We start from the raw sequence: 24,797 nt of genomic DNA, 5'->3' as shown, positions 1-24,797 counted from the left end.
GGGGACCCTGGAGCTTGGAACAAACCAGGAGCCCACCCCTCAAGATAAGATCACTGAAGAGTCCCAAAGAGCTAGCAGAAGAAATAGGAAAGTAAAGGAGTCTCCACCTCCTGCTTTTACAGCTCCCATGATGGGGAGCTTACTACCTCCCAAGGCTGCCTCTCCTCTCCCTAGCTAGCTAAACAAGTCCTTACCCTCGAGGAGAGGGAACCGGTGGCTTATGGCTCCATTACAAGGTGCCCCGGTTTGGCCAGGACTTTCCCAATTTGGGTGCTGCAAGTCTAGTATCTCAGAAAACCCCTCAATCCAGAAAAAACCAGGAGGTTAGTCACCCTATTCTTAGCTCCACCAGTTAGGAGACATTGTCTCAGGGATCCTCTCCCCAGGTACCATAGCCAGGCCAGCCACTGCCACCCCCCACCGCCACCCCACCACCACCACCCAAGGCCTGGTAGTGTAATATTTCTTCATTCATACGCTTACTTACAGCCCTCCAGAATGGCCTAGAGACTTAGGGCCTGGGCACTGCTTCTGAACAAACCTGGGTTCACATTCTGGCTGTGTGACTTTGCACTTGCTACTTAACCTCTCTGAGCTTCTGTTTGATCTTCTCAAAGTGAAGATAATAGGCATCTACATCACAGGATTTTTGTACATATAAAATGAGATCATGAATGGGAAATGCTTACATAAGGCCTGGTATCTAGTAACTACTCATACATTGTTAGCTTTTATTCTAGTATTCATATATCCAAAAACCATTTATTGTGTATTTAGTCTGTTTGGGTCCTAGTTTAGTCACTAAAAACACACAAATAACCCAGACATGCCACCCTACAGGCACCAAGCTGCCTACAGGCTGGTATGGAAAGCACAGGAAGACACAGGCAGTTATAGTCCAGTACGAAACAGGCTGTAAGGAGACAAGACAGAGGGAAAGAACTGGGAAGGTTCCCAGAGGAGGTGACTTTGTTCTGGGCCTTGTTCCATAGAATCCAGGGGGAGGGCATTCTATGAAGAGGGCCTAGTTTGGGGCAAGGGCCAGAAAACTTGAAACAAAAGAATTTCTCAGGGAATAACAAGTCATTCTGTACTGCAGAGTCTAGCCCACATGTGGAGGGGGCCAGAGAAGGAGGCAGTTTAGAAAGAATTTCCTTTCTTAATAAAAAAGGAAAATATTTAAGTGCAATAGAATCTATTTATTTTAACCCAAAAGCCAGTATCATGCTTTAAGGGAAATTCTTAAAGGCATTCCAATCTTGATGAAAAATAAGGAAAGTGTGTCTATAATCAACACTATTATTTAAAATAGTTCTGGAGGTGGGATGCCTGGGCAGCTTCATGGGTTAAGTCTGCCTTCGGTTCAGGTCATGATCCCAGTATCTGGGGATTGGGTCCTGCATCCGGCTCATTGCTCAGTGAGGACCCTGCTTCTCCCTCTGCCTGGTGCTCCCCCTGCTTGTGCTCTCTCTCTCTCTCTCTCTGACAAAGAAATAAATAAAATCTTTAAAAATAAATAAATGAATAAATAAAATAGTTCTGGAGGTACTAGCCCTCATGATTAGACAAGAAAAAGAAATGAGAAGTATAAAAATCGGAAAGGAGGAAAATTGACCACTCCATACAGAATCATCAGAAAAACCATTATAAATAGTAAGGGAACTCAGTAAGATGGCTGGGGACAAAATGCATATACATCATAAATGTAAAATTAAAGTTAGAGGAGATAATGAGATGACCAAAGCAAGATGGCAGAGGAGTAGCAGACGGAAATGACATCAGGTTGCAGGAGTTCAGCTAGATAGGTATCAAACCATTCCAAACACCTACAAACTCAACAGAAAATTGAAAAGAAAAAGAGCAGCAATTCTAGGAACAGAAAAGTGACCACTTTCTGAAAGGTAGGACGAGAGTAGAAGTGAATCCGAAGCGACAGGAAGATAGACTGTGGGGGAGAGGCCAGCTCCCGGGAAACAGCAGAGCAATGGAACTCAAAATCTGAACTTTTAGAAGTCTGCTCCACTGAGGGACATCACTCCAGAGGCTAAGCGGGAGAGGCGCCCTTGTGGGGACAGTGTGGTCTCAGGTCCCGTGGGGTCACAGAAGGATCAGGGATGTCTGAGTGTAGCAGAGTTCCCAGGTATTGGAGCAGGGAAGCCAACTACAGAGACAGAGCCAAGGAGTGAGCTCTCAGCTTGGGGTTACCTGAAACCATGATCCATGGCACAGTGGGGCCACTGCTCTTTGAGCATGGACCCCATAAGTGGCAGATCCAGGGAGACTCACCTTCTTCCTCTGGAGGCAGGAATCTGCTGGGTTTGGAGACTCCAAATGGGGCTGTGCATCAGAGACAGAAACACTCATTCACAGACCAGGTGAGCTCCGAGCATGGCCGGAGACCAGGGAGACGGGAGTGATTGACCCGTTTACTCCAAGGGCACATTGAGGAGTGGGGCCCAAGCTCTCAGCTCCTCCAGCCGGAGATTGGGAGGCCGCCATTTTCATTCTCCTCCTCCAGAGCTCTATGGAAAGCGTTCAGGGAACAAAAGCTCCAAGACCGAACCCCAGCAGATTACTTAGTCCCGCCCCGGCAAGGGCAGCACAATTCTGCTTGGGCAAAGACATTTGGGAATCACTACAACAGGCTCCTCCCCCAGAAGATCAGCAAGAACAACCAGCCAAGACCAAGCTTATTGATCAAGGAGAACAGTGGAACTCCAGAGATAGGGGAAAGCAATGCATGGAATTCAGCTCTCTCCCCATGATCCTTTAGTCTTGCAAAGTTAAATTAAATTACTTTATTTTATTTTTTTTCTTATTCTATTTTTTTAACTTTTCCTCTTTCCTTTTTCAATGTTTTTTAAATAGTTTATCTTAACAATACCTTTCTAAAAAAAATCTTTTTAAACCTTCATTATTATAGTCATATTTTATCCTTCATTGTATTTAACCATATTTTTTGTATACATATAGGGTTGTTTTTTTTTTTTCTGAAAACTTTTGGGACACAATTTCTTCTAATAGATCAAAATATACCCTAAATCTAGCACAGGACTTTGTTCTAGTCTCCGGCCTGAGCACATTCTCTCCCTTTTTTTTTCTTCTTTCTTTTTCCAACCAACTTATCTTATTAATTCCTTTTTTAGAATTTTTTTAAAATTTTCTCTTTACAGTCATATTGCATCCCTTCATCATGTTTACCCTTATTTTATATATATATATATATGTTTTTCTTTAAAATTTTAGAAGGTAGTTTCTTCTAAGAGACTAAAATACACCCAAATCAAGTGGGTGGCTCTGCTCTATTCACTAGTCATACATATATATATATATTTTTTAATTTCTTTTTACTCCCTTCCCCCCCACCCAGTTTGGGGGTTTCCTCTGATTTGGTTAGCATATATTTTTCTGGGGTCTTTGCCACCCTTTTAGTATTTTATTCTCTCATTCATATATTCTTTTTTTAAAGATTTTATTGATTTATTTGACAGAGAGAGAGATCACAAGTAGGCAGAGAGGCAGGCAGAGAGAGAGGGAGAAGCAGGCTCCCCAATGAGCAGAAAGCCCAATGCAGGGCTCGATCCCATGACCCTGAGATCATGACCTGGACTGAAGGCAGAGGCTTAACCCACTGAGCCACCCAGGTGCCTGTCTCATTCATATATTCTTATCTGGATAAAATGACAAGGCAGAAAAAACTCACCACAAAAAAAAAGAACAAGAGGCTGTACCGAAGACTAGGGACCTAATCAATACAGACATTGGTAATATGTCAGATCTAGAGTTCAGAATGACGATTCTCAAGGTGCCAGTTGGGCTCAAAAAGGGCATGGAAGATATTAGAGAAACCTTATCTGAGAAATAAAAATCCCTTTCTGGAGAAATAAAAGAACTAAAATCTAACCAAGCTGAAATAAATAAAGGAATTAATAAGGTGCAAACAAGAATGGAGGCTTTTACTGCTAGGATAAATGAGGTAGAAGAGAGAGTTAGTGATATAGAAGACCAAATGATGGGAAATAAAAAAGAGAGCAAAAGAGAGACAAACAACTACTGGACCATGAGGGGAGAATTCGAGAGGTAAGTGATACCATAAGATGAAGCAATATTAGAATAATTGGGATTCCAGAAGAAGAAGAGAGGGGCAGAAGGTATACTGGAGTAAATTATAATAGAGAATTTCCCTAATGTGGGAAAGAGAACAAGCATCAAAATCCAGGAGGCACAGAAAACCCCCCTCAAAATCAATAAAAATAGGTCCACACCCTGTCATCTAATAGGAAAACTTACTAGTCTTAGTGACAAAGAGAAAAATCCTGAAAGCAGCTTGGGACAAGAAGTGTATAACATACAATGATAGAAATATTAGATTGGCAGCAGACTTATCCACAGAGACCTGGCAGGCCAGAAATAACTGGCATGATATATTCAGAGCACTAAATGAGAAAAACATCCAACCAAGAATACTATATCCAGCTAGGCTATCATTGAAAATAGAAGGAGAGATAAAAAGCTTCCAGGACAAACAAAAATTAAAGAAATTTGCAAACACCAAACCAGCCCTACAGGAAACATTGAAAGGAGTCTTCTAAGCAAAGAGAGAGCCTAAAAGTAGTAGCCCAGAAAGGAACAGAGACAATATACAGTAACAGTCACCTTACAGGCAATACAATGGCACTAAATTCATATCTTTCAATAGTTACCCTGAATGTAACTTTTTACTCCCTTTTTCTCCCCCCAATTTGGGGCTAAAAGACACAGGGTATCAGAATGGATAAAAAACCCAAACCCATCAATATGCTGTCTGCAAGAAACTCATTTTAGACCCGAAGACACCTCCAGATTTAAAATGAGGGGGTGGAAAACAATTTACATGCTAATGGACATCAAAAGAAAGCTGAGATGGCAATCCTTATTTCAGATAAATTAGATTTAAGCCATAAGAGATGAGGAAGGACACTATATCATACTCAAAGGGTCTGTCCAACAAGAAGATCTAACAATGTTTTTAGAAAATTTTTTTAAAGATTTTATTTATTTATTTGACAGAGAGATCACAAGATCACAAGTAGGCAGAGAGGCAGGCAGAGAGAGAGGGAGGAAGCAGGCTCCCTGCTGAGCAGAGAGCCCGACGCGGGGCTTGATCCCAGGACCCTGAGACCATGACCTGAGCCGAAGGCAGAGGCTTTAACCCACTGAGCCAAGTGCCCCAAGATCTAACAATTTTAAATATCTATGCCCCTAACATGGGAGCAGCCAACTATATAAACCAATTAATAACAAAATCAAAGAAATACATTGACAATAATACAATAATAGTAGGGGACTTTAACAACCCCTCACTGAAATGGACAGATCATCCAAGTAAAAGATGAACAAGTAAATAAAGGCCTTAAATGACACATTGGACCAGATGGACATCACAGATATATTCAGAACATTCCATCCCAAAGCAATAGAATACACATTCTTCTCTAGTGCACATGGAACATTCTCCAGAATAGATCACATCCTGAGTCACAAATCAGGTCTCAACCGGTAGCAAAAGATTAGGATCATTCCAAGCATATTTTCAGCCCACAGTGCTCTGAAGCTAGAACCACAATCACAAGAGGAAAGTTGGAAAGAACTCAAATACATGAATGCTAAAGAACATCCTACTAAAGAATGAATGGGTCAACCAGGAAATTAAAGAAAAATTTTTAAAAATCATGGAAACAAATGAAAATGAAAACTATTCAAACTATTCAACTATTCAAAATCTGTAGGACACAGCAAAGGCAGTCCTGAGAGGAAAGTTTATAGCAATACAAGCCTTCCTCAAAAAACAAGAAAGGTCTCAAGTACACAACCTAACCCTACACCTAAAGGAGCTGGAGAAAGAACAGCAAAGAAAGCCTAAACCCAGCAGGAGAAGAGAAATAATAAAGATCAGAGCAGAAATCAATGAAATAGAAACCAAAAGAACAGTGGAACAAATCAAGAAAACTAGGAGCTGGTTCTTTGAAAGAATTAATAAGATTGATAAATCCCTGGCCAGACTTATCAAAAAGAAAACAGAAAGGACCCAAATTAATAAAATCGTGAATGGAAGGGGAGAGATCACAACCAACACCAAAGAAATACAAACAATTATAAACACATATTATGAGCAACTATACGCCAGCAAATTTGACAATCTGGAACAAATGGATGCATTCCTAGAGACATATAAACTACCAAAACTGAACCAGGAAGAAATAGAAAGCCTGAACAGACCCATAACCAGTAAGGAGATTGAAGCAGTCATCAAAAATCACCCAACAAACAAGAGTCCAGAACCAGACGGCTTCCCAGGGGAATTCTACCAAACATTTAAAAAAGAATTAATACCTATTCTTCTGAAATTGTTCCAAAAAAATAGAAATGGAAGGAAAACTGCCAAACTCATTTTATGAGGCCAGAATTACCTTGATCCCAAAACCAGACAAAGACTCCATCAAAAAAGAGAATTACAGACCCATATCCTTGATGAACACAGATGCGAAAATTCTCACCAAAATACTAGCCAATAGGATCCAACAGTACATTAAAGGGATTATTTACCACGACCAAGTGGGATTTATTTCTGGGCTGCAAGGTTGGTTCAACAACCGCAAATCAATCAATGTGATGCAATATGTTAATAAAAGAAAGAACAAGAACCATATGATACTCTCAATAAATGCTGAAAAAGCATTTGACAAAGTACAGCATCCTTTCTTGATCAAAACTCTTCAGAGTGTAGGGATAGAGGGCACATTCCTCAATATCATCAAAGCCATCTATGAAAAACCCACAGTGAATATCATTCTCAATGGGGAAAAACTGAGAGCTTTTCTGCTAAGATCAGGAACACAGCAGGAATGTCCACTATCACCACTGCTATTCAACATAATACTAGAAGTCCTAGCCTCAGCAATCAGACAACAAAAGGAAATTAAAGGCATCTGAATTGGCAAAGAAGAAGCCAAACTCTCACTCTTTCCAGATGATATGATACTTTATGTGGAAAACCCAAAAGACTCCACTCCAAAACTGCTAGAACTTGTACAGTAAAGCGTCAGGATATAAAATCAACACACAGAAATCAGTTGCATTTCTATACACCAGCAACAAGAAAGAAGAAAGAGATATTAAGGAGTCGATCTCATTTATAATTACACCCAAAACAATAAGATACCTAGGAATAAAGCAAACCAAAGAGGCAAAGAATCTTTACTCAGAAAACTATAAAGTACTCATGAAAGAAATGGAGGAAGACACAAAGAAAAGGAAAAACGTTCCATGCTCATGGATTGGAAGAACAAATATTGTGAAAATGTCTATGCTACCTAAAGCAATCTACACATTTAATGCAATCCCTATGAAAATACCATCAATTTTTTTCAGAGAAATGGAACAAATAATCCTAAAATTTATATGGAACAAGAAAAGACCCCGAATAGCCAGAGAAATGTTGAAAAAGAAAGCCAAAGTTGGTGGCATCACAATTCTAGACTTCAAGCTTTATTACAAAGCTGTAATAATCAAGACAATATGGTACTGGCACAAAAACAGACACATAGATCAATGGAACAGAATAGAGAGCCCAGAAATAGACCCTCAACTCTATGGTCAACTAATCTTTGACAAAGCAGGAAAGAATGTCCAATGGAAAAAAGAGAGTCTCCTCAACAAATGCTGTTGGGAAAATTGGACAGCCACATGCAGGAAAATGAAACTGGACCATTTCCTTACATCACACACAAAAATAGACTCAAAATGGATGAAAGACCTCAATGTGAGACAGGAATCCATCAAAATCTTTGAGGAGAACACAGGCAGCAACCTCTTCGACCTCAGCAGCAGCAACTTCTTCCTAGAAACATTGCCAAAGGCAAGGGAAGCAAGGGCAAAAATGAACTATTGGGACTTCATCAAGATCAAAAGCTTTTGCACAGCAAAGGAAACATTCAACAAAACCAAAAGACAACTGACAGGATGGGAGAAGATATTTGCAAATGACATATCAGATAAAGGGCTAGTATCCAGAATATATAAAAAAAACTTATAAAACTCAACACCCAAAGAACAAATAATGCAATCAAGAAATGAGCAGAGGACATGAACAGACATTTCTGCAAAGAAGACATCCAGATGGCCAACAGATACATGAAAAAGTGCTCAACATCACTCAGCATCAGGGAAATACAAATCAAAACCTACAATGAGATACCACCTCACACCAGTCAGAATGGCTAAAATTAACAAGTCAGGAAACGGCAGATGCTGGTGAGGATGTGGAGAAAGGGGAACCTCCTACACTGTTGGTGGGAATGCAAGCTGGTGCAGTCACTCTGGAAAACAGCATGGAGGTTCCTCAAAAAGTTGAAAATAGAGCTACCCTACGACCCACCAGTTGCACTACTGGGTATTTACCCTAAAGATACAAATGTAGTGATTTGAAGGGGCACGTGCACCCAAATGCTTATAGCAGCAATGTCCACAATAGCCAAACTATGGAAAGAGCCTAGATGTCCATCAACAGATGAATGGATAAAGAAGATGTGGTATATATATACAATGGAATACTATGCAGCCATCGAAAGAAATGAAATCTTGCCATTTGTAACAATATGGATGGAACTAGAGGGTATTATGCTGAGTGAAATAAGTCAATCAGAGAAAGCCAATTATCATAAGCTATCCCTGATATGAGGAATTTGAGAGGCAGAGTGGAGGGTTTGGAGGGTAGGGAAGATAAAAATGAAACAAGATGGGATCAGGAGGGAGACAAACCATAAGAGACTCTTAATCTCACAAAACAAACTGAGGGTTGCTGGGGGGAGGGAGGGTATGGGGAGGGTGGTTGGGTTATGGACGTTGGGGAGGGTATGTGAAATGATAAGTGCTGTGAAGTGTGTAAACCTGACAATTCACAGACCTTTACCCCTGGGACAAATAATACATTATATGTTAATAAAAATAATTAAAATATTTAATTTCATTTTAAAAAAAGAAGAGATAATGAAAGAGAAGCCCCTGTGTATAATAGAATATTTAGAAAGCCTCAGTTGTTAACTGCTTGGTAATAAAATATTATTCTATTTAATAATAGAATATTTAGAAATAACAAAAATAAAGTATACAAGATTATTAGAAATCTATTTTACACCAGAAACAGATATAACAGTGTATATTAACTCTACTGGAATTAAAATTTTAAAACCTGAATCACTGAATTCTACTTCTGAAACCAATATTGTACTATATGTTAATTAACTAGAATTTAAATAAAAATTCAGAAAAAAATAAAAATAAAAAATGAAATAAAATAATCTATTTTAAAAAAAAAGAGGGGCAAATGGGTGGCACAGTTAAGCATCCAGCTCTTGGTTTAGGCTCAGGTCATGATCTCAAGGTCATGAGATCAAGCTCCATGTCAGGTTCTGTGCTCAGCACAGAGTCTGCTTGAGATTCCCTCTCCTTCTTCCTCTGCCCCTCCCCCAACACATGCGCCATGTGCACTCTCTCTTTCTCAAATAAATAAATAAATCTTAAAAAAAAAAAAAAGGAATGAGCTTTAATAAATTGCTGAGGGACATAAAAGGAGGCCTGAACATGTAGAATAGTTTTAGACCAGATGACTCAACATTAAAAATATACCAAATCTCTCCTAGTTTACATATTATATATTTATACATTATATATATATATATATATATATACATATATATATATATATATATATTCTGAATATATGTGTTATGTTCTGAATATATATAACATGTATATTCTGGTAAAATACCAATAGGAAGTTGATTCTAAAGTTCTTATGGCAAAGTAAGTAAAAGGAAAATCTGAAAAATTCTGAAAAGAGAGAATAATGAGTGAGGACCAGGCTTAGATATTAGAACATAGTATAAAACTACAATATTTTAAATAGGGTGCTAATCTTTAATGGATGGATCAGTAAAGCAGAATAGGAAATTTGAAAGCTTACGTAGTGGGTAAAATTGTGTCTCCCAAAAAAATACAATCAAGTCTTAACCTAGTGAATAAAACTTCATTGGAAATGGGATCTTTGCAGATGTAATCATGTTACGATGAGACCATACTGAATTCATGTCATACTGGATTAGACCCTAATCCAATGGCTGGTATCTTTGGGAGAAGAGAGAAATTTGGAACTGGCATAAACTCTTAGAGGAGAGGCCATGTGAAGACCAAGGCAGATATTGGAGTTATAATGCCACAGCCCAAGCAATGGTTCTTGGAAGCCACCAGAAACCAGAACAGTCCAACTGCGTGGTTTGACCCACCAGAGTCACCAGAGGGAGCCTGGCCCTGCTAACATCTTGATTTCAGACTTCTCGCCCACAGAACTTTGAAAGAATACATGTCTGTTGTTACAAGCTACCAGATTTGTGCTAATTTATTACAGCAACCCTGGCGAAGTAATATAGTAGCTAAATGCCTATAGGAATTTAGTATAGAACAAAAGTAACACTGCTAATCCATACCAAAAAGATGGATTATTCAATAAATATGTTGAGACAACTAGCTAGTCAACCAAAGAATTGGCTGAACCCCTACCTCACACCTTACAGCAAAACAAATTCTAGAGTGAATAAAACCTGAGAGCAATTTCAAAAAGGTATTCATAGACTAAGGAAGGCCTTATAAAATGTAAAAAATTTTAATGAATCCATAAATAAAAGATTGATAAATTTGGCTACACAAAATTATTTTTAATTCTTTATGAAAAAATAATGTAAACAAAGTCAAAAAGCACATATTATAGACATATCACATGTTACCAGCAAAGGGCTGATATCCTTGCTATTTTAAGAGCTCCTACATAACTGGGAAGAAAAAAAAACAACCTAATTAAAAGATAGGCAAAAGATATAAACAAACAGTTCCCAGGAAAGGAAATGTAAATGATTCTTAGTCATATGAATACATGGTCAACCTCCCTTGTAGCAGGAGAAATGAAATTACAGCTAGGAGATATCATTTTCTATCTAACAGATTGACAAAGATCAAAAAGTTTGATAACATGGTGTGTTGGCAAGGCTGTGGGAAACAGGCTCTGTCATTCATGGCAAGTGGGAGGGCAAATTGGTACAACCTCCCTGAAGCGTGATTTGGCAATATCAGAGTAAATTAAAAATCCACATACCCTTTAACCCAGCAATTCCATTTCTAGGAATTTACCATACAGAATACATGCACACGGCAAGTTGATTATAGATGTAGATATTTATTGAAGCTTGGAATAATAGTTGTTTGGAAATAGCCTCATTTCCCATCAGTAGGGGACTGGTGAAATTAATTATGGAACATCCATTCTGTGTAATACTATGGACGATTTTTAAAAGAATGGGTGTGGGGGCACCAGGATGGCTCAGTTGTTAAGTGTCTGCCTCTGGCTCGGGTTATGATTCCAGGGTCCTGGGATCCAGCCCCACATCAGTCTCCCTGCTCGGCGGGAAGCCTACTTCTCCCTCTCCCACTCCCCCTGCTTGTGTTTCCTCTCTAGCTGTGTCCCTCTCTGTCAAATAAATAAAATCTTTTAAAAAATAATTAAAAAAAAAAAAGAATGAAGGGAACACCTGGGTGGCTCAGTGAGTTAGGTGTCTGCCTTCAGCTCAGGTCATGATCCCAGGGTCTTGGGTTAGAGGCCCACATGTGGATCCTTGCTCACTGGGAGCCTGCTTCTCCCTCTGCCTGCGGCTCTCCCAGTTTGTGTGCACTCTCTTTCTCTCTGACAAGTAAAATCTTAAAATAAATATGTAAATAAATAAAAAATAAAAGAATGGAGCAGTTTTATATTTCCAGTGTGGAAAAAAAATCTCTGAAATGTAGTTAAAAGCAGGGGAAAAGCAAAGCTCAGGACAACATGGACAGTACAATACTGATTGTGTAAGAACAATTTTATGGAGGGGTGCCTGGGTGGCTCAGGCAGGTGACTCTTGATTTCCGCTTGGGGCTTGATCTCAGGGCCGTGTGTTTGAGACCCATGCTGGGCGAGGAGCCTACTTAAATTAAAAACAAAACCAAAAACTGTTTTATGGACATGTTTTCATAGGCATAGAATGTGTCCGCAAAGGTACACAAGAATCACCTTTAATTAAGGAAGCAGGCTGGCTGAGTAAGGTACCTGTGTGCTTACAACCTTTATATATTATGTATAGGAACTCATCATTCCAAAAGAAATCAAATATATTAAATTTTAAAAAGAAAGAAAGAAAGCCCAAAAGCAAAAGTTTTCATCTGAGATCTGGGTTTAAATGTTAGCTCTGCCACTTTCTTGGACACGTTTTTTTCAGCTCTTAAACCTTAGTTTCCCCATCTGTAAAGTGGGAGTAATAACCTTGCCCACCTCAAGGACAGGGGATGGCACAGAAGTGGCAAAGGTTAACTGGTCGATGTAGGAAGGCTGCCCAAGAATTCATTGGGTTATTGTGTTATGCCTCTTCTGTAATTTTGAAATTTTTTCCAAGTACAGTTTTGTTTTGTTTTTCTATTGTGGATTCCCGTGTCCCCATCAGACCTGTTAAATTAGAAGGTCTGGAGGTGAGGCTGGCAAGCCACCTCTTTCTCCCAAGCACCAAAGGACCGGCTCATAGCTGGGGTGAGGAGCCAGGTGACTGAGCCTGGGGACTGGGCCACCCCAGCATCTCACACACTTCCCTCAATCCGAGGGGCGCAGGTAAAGAGGGCCCTTTTCCTGGCAAGCACCTGCAGGACAGGCCACTGGGAACAGGGGGTACGGGGACAGAGACTGGCTCCCCACTCCATTTGTCGTGGGGGGGAAAGGGGCCCCGCACTTTCTGCCCCCGGATGGGGGGGGGGCAGAGAAGCAGAGCCGGGAATGCCAAACCCCACCCCCCACCCACCGCCAGGGCTCCCTTCGCGGGGCCTGTGCCGGGACACGCAGGGAACCACGGCCCTGGCCGAGCCCCCATCAGATAAGGTCTCCTCCCCCGCGCTGGCAGCCCTCTGAGCCGGCGAGGAGTTTACGTAAGCCTGTTGTTGATGGAAAAACAAATGCACCAGCAGGCGTTTCCTGGCCTGCTTGGAGCCGCGGGCCCCAGACGCTGGCTCACCCCAGAGAGGCTCCGTCCCGACAGCTCCCCAGGGGGCTCGGGCGAAACTCTGGGGGTCCCATGTGCTGGAAGGCTGGCTCTCGGGGGGGCCCCCCAGAGCCCCACCTCCCAAGCCCAGGCCACCCTGCACTTGAGCCGGGCGCGCAGGAGGCGGTTAATCAGCGCCAGTGGGTCTTAACCTCTCTCCCGCTTGCCCGCGCACCAGCCTGGGCCTCCCGGGGAGCCAGCTCTGGCTCCATCCCCGCCCCAGCCTGGAGCCCAGGAGGGGCCGCTCCAGGCATCCGTCAGCAACACCTCAGCGAGCGCCCGCTGCGTGCCCGGCCCTGCTCCCGCGGCGGCGGGGGTGATGGAGGTATGGGAACCAGGAGAGAACGGAGGATGGGCCGGGCCTGGGAGGACAGCGGCGAAACTCCGCTGCGCACGGAGCCTTCCGTCTTGCTTTTAAAACTGAAGGAGAGCCGAACTCCACCCACCCCTGAGCTGTTGGAGACAGAAAGGAGCCGGCCGAGGGCGTGTGACCCCTGCCCAGCCCATATGCGTCTTTGTCAGGAGGGAGGCAGATGACCAGGGTTCGGGTTCCAGCTCTGCCAGCTGCCCGGCCTCCTCACCTTCGGCCCAAGTCTCTTTATCTATAAAACGAATCTAATTTTTGCACCAACCTCCGGTTTTGAGAATGTAATAATTAAACGTGATAATGAAGATAAAACTCTTAAAGCATGCCTAGCATCATGTCTGGCACAAAATATCACACAGGAACATGTCACCATCGATGGAAACACAGGGAAACCACCTGCCTTTCCATCTGAGCGCAGACGGCTGCCTTTCGGGGTGACCTTTCTTGACCCCTGCCTGTAGGTCAAGTGCCCCAGTTACGCTTGCTCCCAAGTCTCCCTTCCTCCACTCCTCCTGGCAATGCTCCTCGCCTGTAACCACCCCAGACCGTGTGTGTCCTCTCTCCATCCGACTGTGCACTCGCTGTGTCCCAGTGGATTTGGAAATTACTCAGAATGTTATAGAAATTAAAAATCACGTGGACACAGTGCTGACAGGCAGCTGGACACACAGTAGGTACACCCCAACATCTTAATTTCATAACATGATGCTATTTAATTGTAGAAAGACCTGGAATCCAATGATAGCTCTGCCACTTCCTGGCTGTGTGAGCTTCACCACAGCCCTCTTTCTCTGGTCCTCAATTTCTCCAATTATCAAGGGAGGTGCTATTATGAAAGACCCATCATAAGGCTCTGGTGAGATTCAAACAAGTCAACGCCTGTGGAAGCACTTTCTAGAGTCTCAGAGGGTTAACCCTATCAGCTACAAACTATCCTATTAATGCCAGTGAGAGGAATACAGCCGCGGACAAAGCTTTGGTATCAGGACTGGTCTCAGGACTGGTCTCAGAACACAGTTTGGACACCTTTTTGTTTTGTGACCTATGGCTGATGGCTCAGCCTCAGTTTCCTCATCTGTAAAGTGGGGATAATGATACCTACCTCCTTGGGTAGTGTGAAGAGACACAAAATCCCAGGAAGAATTAGTGTTGTTGCCTACTTATTCAATGCCAGACAGGATTTTTAAGTGCTTTTTATATATTAATTCTTCTACTGTTATCTTACAGCTGGGAAAACTGAGGCAGAGAGATTTTAAGCAATTTCCCTAAAGTCATACATCTGGGAAGCATTGCCAAGAAGTAATCCAGGCAATCTGGGTAGCCCTGGAGTCCGAGGTCTTGACCCCCTGGCTTCACTACCTCCCCAGAACCCACGTAAAGCACTTAGAAATGGCCCAGAGTCTGGCCTCAGCAAACAGTAGCCGTTATTATGATTTTTATTAATATATGTGTTGATATCATCGTGATCTTAATTACTCATCAATCCCTTCTCAGAGCAGGGCGAGCTCAAGCTCTTTGGCTCTGGGTGGGTGCCAGCCGAGAGAGGGTGCCAGGATCCCAAAATGTGGGCAAAGTTTCATTTCCTGGTCACACCCAGTGAGAGTCAGCCCATGGGGTGGGGGGACCAGTGGGTCCAATGCTGGCTGGCCCCCAAGTAAGCGTGGATGTCACAAACAGCCATCTTTGCCCAGTCTGTCCCTGGACACCCACCTGGCTCCCAAAGCAGGGCAGGGCCAGGAAGGGGAGGCAGGGACAGACACTGGGCCTTTTGTGTCCTGCTCCCCACGCAGCCCAGCCCCGAAACCCATCCCCACCCCCGCCCCAGGCTGGGCCAAGGGAGTGCAGTGCCCTCCTGGGAGAGGACAAAATGCAGGCTGGAGTCAGGAGTCGGACCAGTGCCGTGGCCACATAGCTTTCTGATGGAGTGTCCTGGGGCCTGGATTCCTCATCTCCAAAATGAGGCATAGAGATCTGGGCTCAGGCACAGGTGGGTTAGGGAAGGCAGAGGGAAAGAAAAGAGTAGTCCTGAGGAGCCACAGTAAAGGGACAGGACAGGGGCCTGGCCTTCCCTCTGGTGGGTGGAAATGTGGTCAGGGTTTCTCAGCCCCTCCGTGGACAGGCCCAGATTACCCTTCAACCCCAACACACTCCTCAACCTGCAGCACACAGACACCACCATGAACACTCAAGGACACCCAAACACACAAATGCACAAACACACACACCTGAACACAGACACACACCTGATCTCAAACACACACACAAAGACAACCTTGATCACAGACACACATAGACACACAAGGACACACACTCCCAGTCATAGACACACATGGACACACACCCTTGAATATAGACACACACACAAACATACACACCTGATCACAGACACACACCTGATCTCAAACACACACACACACACACACACACCCTTGATCACAGACATACGTAGACACACATGGACACACACCTCTGAATACAGACACACACACACACCTGATCACAGACACACACATCTCAACAAATACATAGACACCCTCAAATCAACACCCACACCAACATGACAACACACACTGCTACACCGACACGAGAACTCACCCCCCTTCACACCCACCACACCTCAATGCACACTACGCCTCCCCCCACCCCATCACACACTACACAGGCTCCAATGCTCACCGAGGCCACTGGGGGGCAGAGCGAGCCCCTCGGGGAGCCCAGGTTGAGTGCCTGGAACCGCACCACCTCATACCTTCCCTTGCTTGGGGAGCCTCTCAGGCTTAAGACCAACACCACTGCCCATAGGACATTAGGAATAAGCCCAAATGAGGGCCATTGTGGGGGGGACCTACTGTGTGCCAATCTCTGCTGTGTGCTTCCGTGCCGGCCCAGCCACTAGGGACTCAAAATTATTCCTTCCGTTTTAAAACTGAGGAAAGCGTGCAGAGCCTCGGGTCCCTGACTTCTCTCCGGGGAGTCTCTTTTTAGTTTTTTTAGCACCCCCACCCACGACGTGGGCCAGGAGAGGAGGGTGGGAACCCCCGGAGCTATGCCGCGGTGCACCGCCAGGGGGCGCCCTCCGCCCGACCCCTGCGGGGGCTCCGTCGCCTTGCGCCCTGCGTCCCTCTTCCCAGAGCCGCCCTGCCAGGTGCCGCTCCCCTGGGAGCTTCCCTAGGTCCCGGCGGGCGCCCCCGCAGGATGTCTCGGCTCCCCACCCAGCCGGATCCGACCTCGGCTCCGGCCTCCGCCCCCTCCCTGGTCCCCAGGGGCCATCTCCGACAGCTCCAGGCCCGCAGCCACCCCCTCTGCCCGGAACCGCCCCAAGCCACCCCCACCCCAGGCTCTGAGAACCTCGGAGGCCATCACACAGGGGAGCCGCCTGCCTCGCCCCTTCTCCTGGCGCAGAGACTCCTTCAGGTGCCCAACGTGAGAGACAGCACTCCGCGAACTGCCACGGCTCACACCAGCGCAGCGTTCGCAGGGCAATCCGCTCTGCCCCCGGGGCTGCGGGAGTTCTGTCACTCAGGCTTGGGTGTTCTCATTACCCCCGTGTTACAGATTCAAAATGCTAGAAGCTCAGAGGGGAAGTCAGTTCAGGATCCCAGGAGCTTTAAGTGGCCGGACAGGGTCTAGGGCCAAAGCTCTAAGGCTGAACCCCTCAACCACACCGATTGCCCGTACTGACATGGATTCCCTCCAGGATTTAGAAAATATGTGTTAAGGACCCACCACCTACCTGCCAGGCATCCTCTGGGTGTACTGGGGAGACAGCGACACTGGGTCATGGAGCTTACAGTAGCAGGAAAAAGAGCGAAATAGTCCCAGCATATAAACCTGCGGTTCGTCATGAATGGGCTCCCTTATTACCGACCTGCGACAAGGACACCTGTGCTGGCCTTGCTGCCAGCTGGAGGCGAGGGCACTCGTGGGGACGCTGAGACCATTCCAGACCTGTGTGGTGAGACGGGCTGAGTTACAGCAGGGTCCAGAGGGGAAGGCTCCAGAAAGGAGTGACATTGGAGCAGGAGTATTTGAAGGGCTAGACCCCCCTAGGCAGAGAGGGGCCCACCCAGTATGTAAAGCTTGGATGACTTTGGCACATGTGGCTGGATTTAAGCCCAGAAACAGGTGGGTCTCAAGCCCTGCACCAGGTCCCAAGTCCTGCCCCAGGAATGAGCTTGGGACCAAGTCTCAAACACCAGGTTAAGGACCAACTTGCTCAGGAGGGATGGGAGACTCAAAAGAAGGGAAGCAATGGATTAATGCCCCAGGGCCTGTTCATGCCTTTCTCATGTGGCTTGGGGCCCCCAAAGGGAAGAACTGCCAGCACTTTGATGTCTTAAGGCATCAAAAACTCAACAAGCTCCAACCCCAAATTCCTAATCATCTCTCCCCATCCTCTTCCCAGTGACTTTTCCCATTGCAGTGAAGGGCCCCACCATCTACCTATTTGTGGCTCTACCCCCTGCTTCCTTCCCCTTCCCCCCTCCCCCATAGCCAGTCGGCCTCCTTTGCTTCCACCCAGTCAGATACCCCATCATCTGACTGGCCTCAAGAGCCTCCTCTCACCCATACCTGTCCCCTCCCACTCGGATTCATCATTCCCAACTCCCTGGTCCTCTTGGAGTGAATACCCAAGGACACTGCCAGGACAGCCCATGGCTGTGTGTCCAGCCCCACCTCCCACCATTCTGGCCCTTACTCTGAGAGTCCCAGCCATACTGGAGGGGCAGACCTTTTAATGCTTTGAACCAACTTGGCTCAGGGCCTTTGCACACACTGTTACTCCTTTTGCTCCTCCTGCCCATCCCACTGGCTGAGCTTATTGCCACTCACTTATCTGATTTCTCCATGATACCTTTCTCCAGGAAGCTGTCCTTTCCCTCACCTGTGTTTATGCTGTCATGGTCCCACATATGCCTTCTCACAGACATCATTCGGACGTCACTTTTGAGGCTGCTCAACATTTGTATCCCCCACTAGTGTCTGAGTTCTGGGAGGGCAGGGACCATCTCATTCACTGGCATCCCCAGTGACCAACACAGGACCTGGCACTCAATGAGTGTCCTTAGGCAGGATAAACCCAGATCTGCTGCTTCCTGGCTGGGTACCCTTAGCTAAGTCCCCCCCCCACACTCTGAGCTGCTCATCCCTAAAATGAAGGGGCCTGATGAGTGGTCCCCAACTCAGGTTGCCTATCAGAATCCCCAAGGGACTTTTCCAAACCCCACGGTGATACTCCTTATCGTCACTGAACTGGGAGTGGCCAGTGGGTGGAGGTATGGATGTTGTAAGCACGAGTGAATGTTGATAAGGGTAGAAGATAGACAATGAGTGCACGGGGGTTCATTAGATCCTTCTGTTTACTTTGTGTGTGTTTAAAATTTTTCATAACTGAGGTGCCTGGGTGGCTCAGTGGGTTAAAGCCTCTGCCTTCAGCTCAGGTCATGATCCCAGGGTCCTGGGATCGAGCCCCACGTCGGGCTCTCTGCTCAGCAGGGAGCTTGCTTTCCCCTCTCTCTCTGCCTGCTTCTCTACCTACTTGTGATTTCTGTCTGTCAAATAAATAAATAAAATCTTTAAAAAAAATAAAATTTTTCATAATAAAAAGCTTTCTGCAAGATAGATACACCAGCCATGGCTCCCCCCAGTGAATGATGGAGAGCCAGGAAGGGTATTTGGGGCCAAATACAGAAGAACCACCTTTGGTCCCACACATTTCTAGGTCAGTGGCCCAATCTTCCAACTCACAAAGTCCCTCAAACATCAATCTACTAGTAGCGTCTTCTGGGTTCCCTCTGCATCTCGAACTCCCATCCCCCTCTACCCTCCTGCCCGGTCTGCTTCTGCAAGACCCTAGGATGCCCAGAATCGTCCAGGTATCCCCAGCACAGTGCGTGGCATGGCAGAGAAATTGATGTGTGCTCACTGGATTGGCTGAATTACAATGAAGATATCTTTGTGGCCCCCAAACCCTGTGATCCTGGGCAAAACACTTCTCCTTGGCTTCTTTCTCAGTGAAATGGAATGATAATCCTCACCTCATAACGCTGTGGGAAGGACTCAATGAGCTCATGACTCCAAAGGTTTGGCAAGTTGGGTGGGACGTTCACCCCCTGCAGAGCTAGCCTCTCCCTCCTGGGTGTTGGGGGGGAGGTTTCTATAACCCCCTGGGATTCCCTCATGTTGGGCAGTAGCTGGCTGTTGGCACGTCTGTCTCCCAGACAGCCCCGGGGGCCAAAGGGAGGGGCTGTTGGCCAAACATCTGCATGCTCCAAGTCCCCATTGCCCAGCACTGGGCCAAGGAGGAAGGGAGGAGCAGAGCCAGAGGAAGGTAGAAATGGACGTAGGAAGGGCCTGCTAGCACTCCTAGAGTCCCCAGAGGTCAGAGGGTCCAGGGGACCCCTCCTGGGGCCTCAGCTACTCCTGCAGCCAGACCCACAGTTCACAATGGCAAACCCTTCCTCTCCAGAAAGGTGATTCTGCCATATGGGACTCCAAACTGAGTGCAAGGTGGGGAAGGAGCCGGTTCATCCTGCCCCCTAAGAAAGGGGGATGTCAGGGACAGCTCACCCACAACCCCCAGGATGAAGTTCAAGTTGACGTTCAAGGCTGTCCATGAGCTGAACTTCACCCACCTGTCCAGGGGCAGCCCCACCATTACATTACTCTCCACTCCCAGCTGTGCTGTGTGCCCTCTTGCCTGGGCTCTGGCCGTTTCCTCAGCCCCAGATGTCCCCTGCTCCCATCTTCCACCCAGTTCCCTTTGGTTTATCTAAGATCCCAGCTCAAATATCATCTCCTTGGAGTCTCTCTCCACTTCTCAGGACACTTCCTCCCATCTCTGTGGCTCCCCTCACATTTGGTGGAACCATGAATACAGCATGTACCATTCTCTCAGGGTTCCTGACAGTACCCCCTGTAAGCTGGATACCATTGGCCCATTTTACAGATTAAGACACTGGGGTTCAGAGTGGCTAAGTACCTTGCCAAAATTCTTTCAAGGCAGAGAAGACGGTAGAAGATCTGTCCCCAACCTTCCCACTCTGCGAAAAAGGAGACTCGGTAGGGTGAGACAGGATCACGGCCAAGACCTCGGTTCCTGCAGATTGCCCAGTTCAAGACCTGGGTGTGGGGTCCAAGAATGAAGAGACCCCCCGACATTCACAGCACGTCGGAGCCGAGAGGGCCTCAGAAATGGTGCCTTGGTCTCTTCTGTAGCAGCATGCAGGGAGGTGAGGACAATGCCCAGAGCCAGAGGTGGCAGTGGTGAGGACAGCTAATCCCTCAGTCCCACCACAGGTAGCCAAGCTGGGCTGGCATCCTCACTCCTTCCCCACCAAGCACCTGCCTTCCTTTGCCCACCTCTCCCTCAGCCCGAGACTCTATTTCTGTCTCACTTCCCAGTCTCTGAGAGCCTCCCTTTATCAGCCTCAAAGTGCCCATCGCTGCTTCTCAGGCTTTGGCTCTCGGCCTTGGTCTCTCTCAGCCTCTGAATCTGTCCCAGGATCCCTTGATCTCTGAGGCTTCTCTTCTCAATCTCTGTCTTTGTCATCTCTCCCCTGCGCTTTGACACTCTTAATCTTGGCCCCCATCTTTGTCTGTCTCTCTACCTCTTCACTACTCTGTTGCTGTTTCTCTCTTTTCAGAAGCCTGGCTGTGGTTGATCCATTTGTCTCTCTGCCTCCTGCCCCCTGCGTCTTTGTCCCTGTCCCTTTCTGTGCGCCACTCTTTCTCTGTCTCCCGGACCTGGGACTCTCTCTCTGCCACACTCCCTCCCTCCCTGCCTCTATCACTATCTTTCTGAGTCTCTCACTCATTGTGTGTGTGTGTGTGTGTGTGTGTGTGTGTGTGTCTCAGTCTCTGACTCTGGGGCAAGTCACATCTCCTCCACAGCGCCCCCATCCCGGGGCCTGACAGCAGGCTCTTCTCAAGTTGCTCCCGCGTAGGGGGTGGGGGACCCCCGGGCATCATTCCAGGGTCTGCTGCATCTGGGTGGCGGTGCTGACAGGTGAGATAGGGATCGGACTTGGCTCTGTCCGGGCCTGAGCAAGGGGGCACAACCGGGCTATGCGGGGGCGTCTGGGTGCCTGCAAATGTTTGCCTGTGTGCACATCTGGGTTTGTGTGCGGGTCTCCCCGTGGGGGGCGGTCTGGGTGCCTGTCTAGATGTATTTGTGAGTGTCTGGGCCTGTTGATGTCTGTCTGCAAACATTTGTGTTTGTGTGTCTTTGTGTGGGGCTGTCTGGGCGTAAGCACCTTAGCCCGTGGGTCTAGCTATCCATGAGCGTCTCAAGAGTGTACGTGCCTGCGTGTCTGTGGGCACGTATGTAAGTCCCTGGGAGTAGCTGGCGTGGGATCGGTGTGCTTATCCATGCCCCAGGTCCTCTGTTCCCATTCTCTCCCGCAGCCATCAGTGAGGTACAGACCCTATTACCCTAGCTGACAGGACTCGGAGTCTAGAGACAGACCTCGTTCAAATATTGGCTTCTTCACCACTAGGCTGCCTGACCTCAGGCAAAATGGCTAGTCTTGAGCAATCCTGAATTCATTCAGCAAAAATGTATCGATCAAAACAGATAAAACTAATCCGTGGTGCTAGGAGTCAGCACAGGGGCTGTCTTGGGAGGGGTTGACAGGGAGGAGGCCCAAGGGAGCCTTCTGGGTGCTGCCACTGTCCTATATCTTGATTTGGGTGGTGTCTACATGGTGGTTGTTCATTTGGAAAACATGAATCAAGCTGTTCATTTCAGATGTGTTCACTTTACACACATTATAGATCAATATAGAAGTTTACAAAAATTTTATGGTGCTCCTACTATTTTCCAGGCATGAAACAACAGTAACATTAGTAGTGTTGGTGAGTGTGTGTTTTTGACATTTCAGGAAGTGAGTCCGTCCAGGCTTTAAGTGCTCCCAGCCCATTCCTCCCCAAGCCTGTCCCAACCATGATGGCTCAGAGAGAACGGGAGAGACACCCCAGTCCTGGGCTAGACTGTTCCCCCACCCAATCTCTCCTGGCTCTTTTGTCATCAAGGCAACTATGATTTTCCCTCTGGATTTTCAGATTGGCCGGCCACTGAGGGACGTTTTGCTAGGTAACTACTGGCATTCAGTGAAGCTGGTAACAGAGTGCTCTGCAGCAGGGTTCAGAGCAAGAAATCAGGGGTGTAATATACCCCCTGCTTAATATGCCACACCTGCTTGATGCATTCAGCCATGATGGGCGATGCCTTGATACACACATTCCTGCTCTCCACCTGCAACATCGTTATGAGTCACCTGTGACTCAGTAAGACATAGTGAGCCTCCACCATATGCCAGGCCCTCCATTGACCCTTCAGCACACCTTGCCTCATTTTCATTAGAACTGTCTGTAAAGGCCATTATCTTCTTCCAGCTGAGGAAATGGAGGCTCACAGAAGTGACGTGACTTCCCTTAGCTCATACTGCAACAGTAGAGATTCCAATCTCATTCTGCCTGCTTCTAATCCTCTGTCCTTCCTGGATGTGTCCTTTCCGTGGGTTTCTGAGGTTGCCTGAAGCTGTAGTAAAGAAGCCAAATTCATTTGCTTTTGCCCTCTTGGGAGATTAATTTTTTTTTTTTACTTCATTAGAAAAATTAGGTTTAAGCTGCCCTTTCGTGACAGCATACACTCCTTGGAGGGGCAGCCTTCCTCATTGCCTGACACACCCTTCTAGCCCAAACAAGAGCAGATAAGGCAGGTGTGATAAGGTTTTTACCTCCATCACAAGTATTCAGCAGAGCATACTTAATTTAATACTCGAAAGAACAAATGAATGAACTAATGGTACTTCATTGACGTACTCTCCACTTGGCACAGATCATGCAGGCTATGTTAAGGTTATCTCTTATGTGCTTGCCTCCACTCTATATTCCTTGATGGCAAGAAATCTCCAGATTTCAACAGGCAGCCCAAAGCCTGGCACAGATGTGGGGGCCCCACATGTATTATAAATAAATATTAAATAAGAGAAGACCCCGGGGGGCACCTGGGTGGCTTGGTTGTTAAGCGTCTGCCTTCAGCTCAGGTCATGATCCCAGTGTCCTGGGGTCGAGCCCTACATCGGGCTCCCTGCTCAGTGGGAAGCCTGCTTCTCCCTCTCCCACTCCCCCTGCTTGTGTTTCCTCTCTCACTGTGTCTCTGTCAAATAAAATCTTAAAAAAAGAAAAGAAAAAAGACAGAGAGAGAGAGAAGACCCTGGGATTTACATCTGGGCTTCAGTAAGACCCATAAGTCCTGTGAATTTTACACCCCACCAAACAGCAGCAGCATCAACTAGTTTCAATAAGTGGTTTTATTACTGGTTAGATTTTACAAATTCTGATATTCGAACAGACTTCCACCTTAAAATTCTAAAACAACAAAGCGACCGTTGGAGGGGGTTTGATTTTTCGTTTTTTTTTTTTGTTTTGTTTTTTTTCTTTTTTGGACTATTTAAAATAATAAAAATTTTTTTTTTTTTTTTTTTTTTTTTTTTTACATTTTTGCTCTGGTCATAAATATACAGAGAGAAAAAGAGGGAGAGAAAAATGAACAAGTCATCCAAAGTATGGAGATAAAACAGTATTCCTAAGGCACGTGGCAGTCTTTGAAAATACAGAAGCTCTAGCCAACTTAAATTATTTGTTGTTTTTCCTCGCTCAGTCCACAAAACTGTACAGTGACACAAATGTTGTGTTGCAGATAGATTTTCCAAGTAATTCCTCAAGTCCACACCGCTGCATTAGCGGGACACACAATTATTTTCTTCCTCTGTTTCCAGGCGAGATCCTAAAATGTGGTTAGTTAGTTGCTCAAAGCCTCTATTTTAAAATACACTTGGAATTCAACTAAAGATAATTTCTTTTTTAAAGAAATTGTGGGGGGGAGGGGAGGGCGTGAGTCACTAGAAAAGGTTGGTGAGAGTCGTTTGTGAGGGGCTATGAGGCTCGTGGCCCTCCAGGTTGCCAGGCACAGAAGTTAAGACGGACGTCACAGTTGGCAGGGCGGGGCTGGTCAAGTCTGTGAGGGTGGTGGGCGTGCTGGAGGGGCTAAGCGAGGCGTTGGAGAGCTCCGAGGCCGGCCCCGATGGCGTCCCCGTCTGCAACGCTGCCTCTGTCGACTTGTCCACACCCGTGTTTTCCTGCCGTAAGAGGTTGCGCCTGAACTTGGCCCTAGCGTTCTGAAACCAGACCTGCGTGGGGCGAGAGAGAGAGAGAGAAGCGCTGGTTAGGAGAAGGGAGGCAGGATCTGGAGAGCAACAGAGCCAGCACCCGCCCCCCCCCCC

General features: G+C 46.2%; 1 protein-coding gene across 1 annotated transcript in view; it reads right to left on the bottom strand.

Annotated features, from left to right (window-relative positions):
• Window positions 1–24,381: 24,381 nt before the first annotated feature.
• The window catches only part of LOC111146319 (LIM homeobox 2), a 19,388-nt gene continuing 18,972 nt past the window's right edge, over window positions 24,382–24,797 (bottom strand). Inside the window, exon 5 of the mRNA XM_022501824.1 lies at window positions 24,382–24,704. Coding sequence (XP_022357532.1) covers window positions 24,417–24,704 — 288 coding nt within the window. The 3' untranslated portion in view covers window positions 24,382–24,416. The remainder of the gene's footprint in view (window positions 24,705–24,797) is intronic.

Source organism: Enhydra lutris, unplaced genomic scaffold (genome assembly GCF_002288905.1).
Source record: "Enhydra lutris kenyoni isolate GAN:26980312 unplaced genomic scaffold, ASM228890v2 scaffoldscaffold13, whole genome shotgun sequence".
NCBI classification, from domain to species: Eukaryota; Metazoa; Chordata; class Mammalia; order Carnivora; family Mustelidae; genus Enhydra; species Enhydra lutris.
Note: the sequence above shows the minus strand (reverse complement) of the source record. Positions and strands in the feature narration are given on the sequence as shown.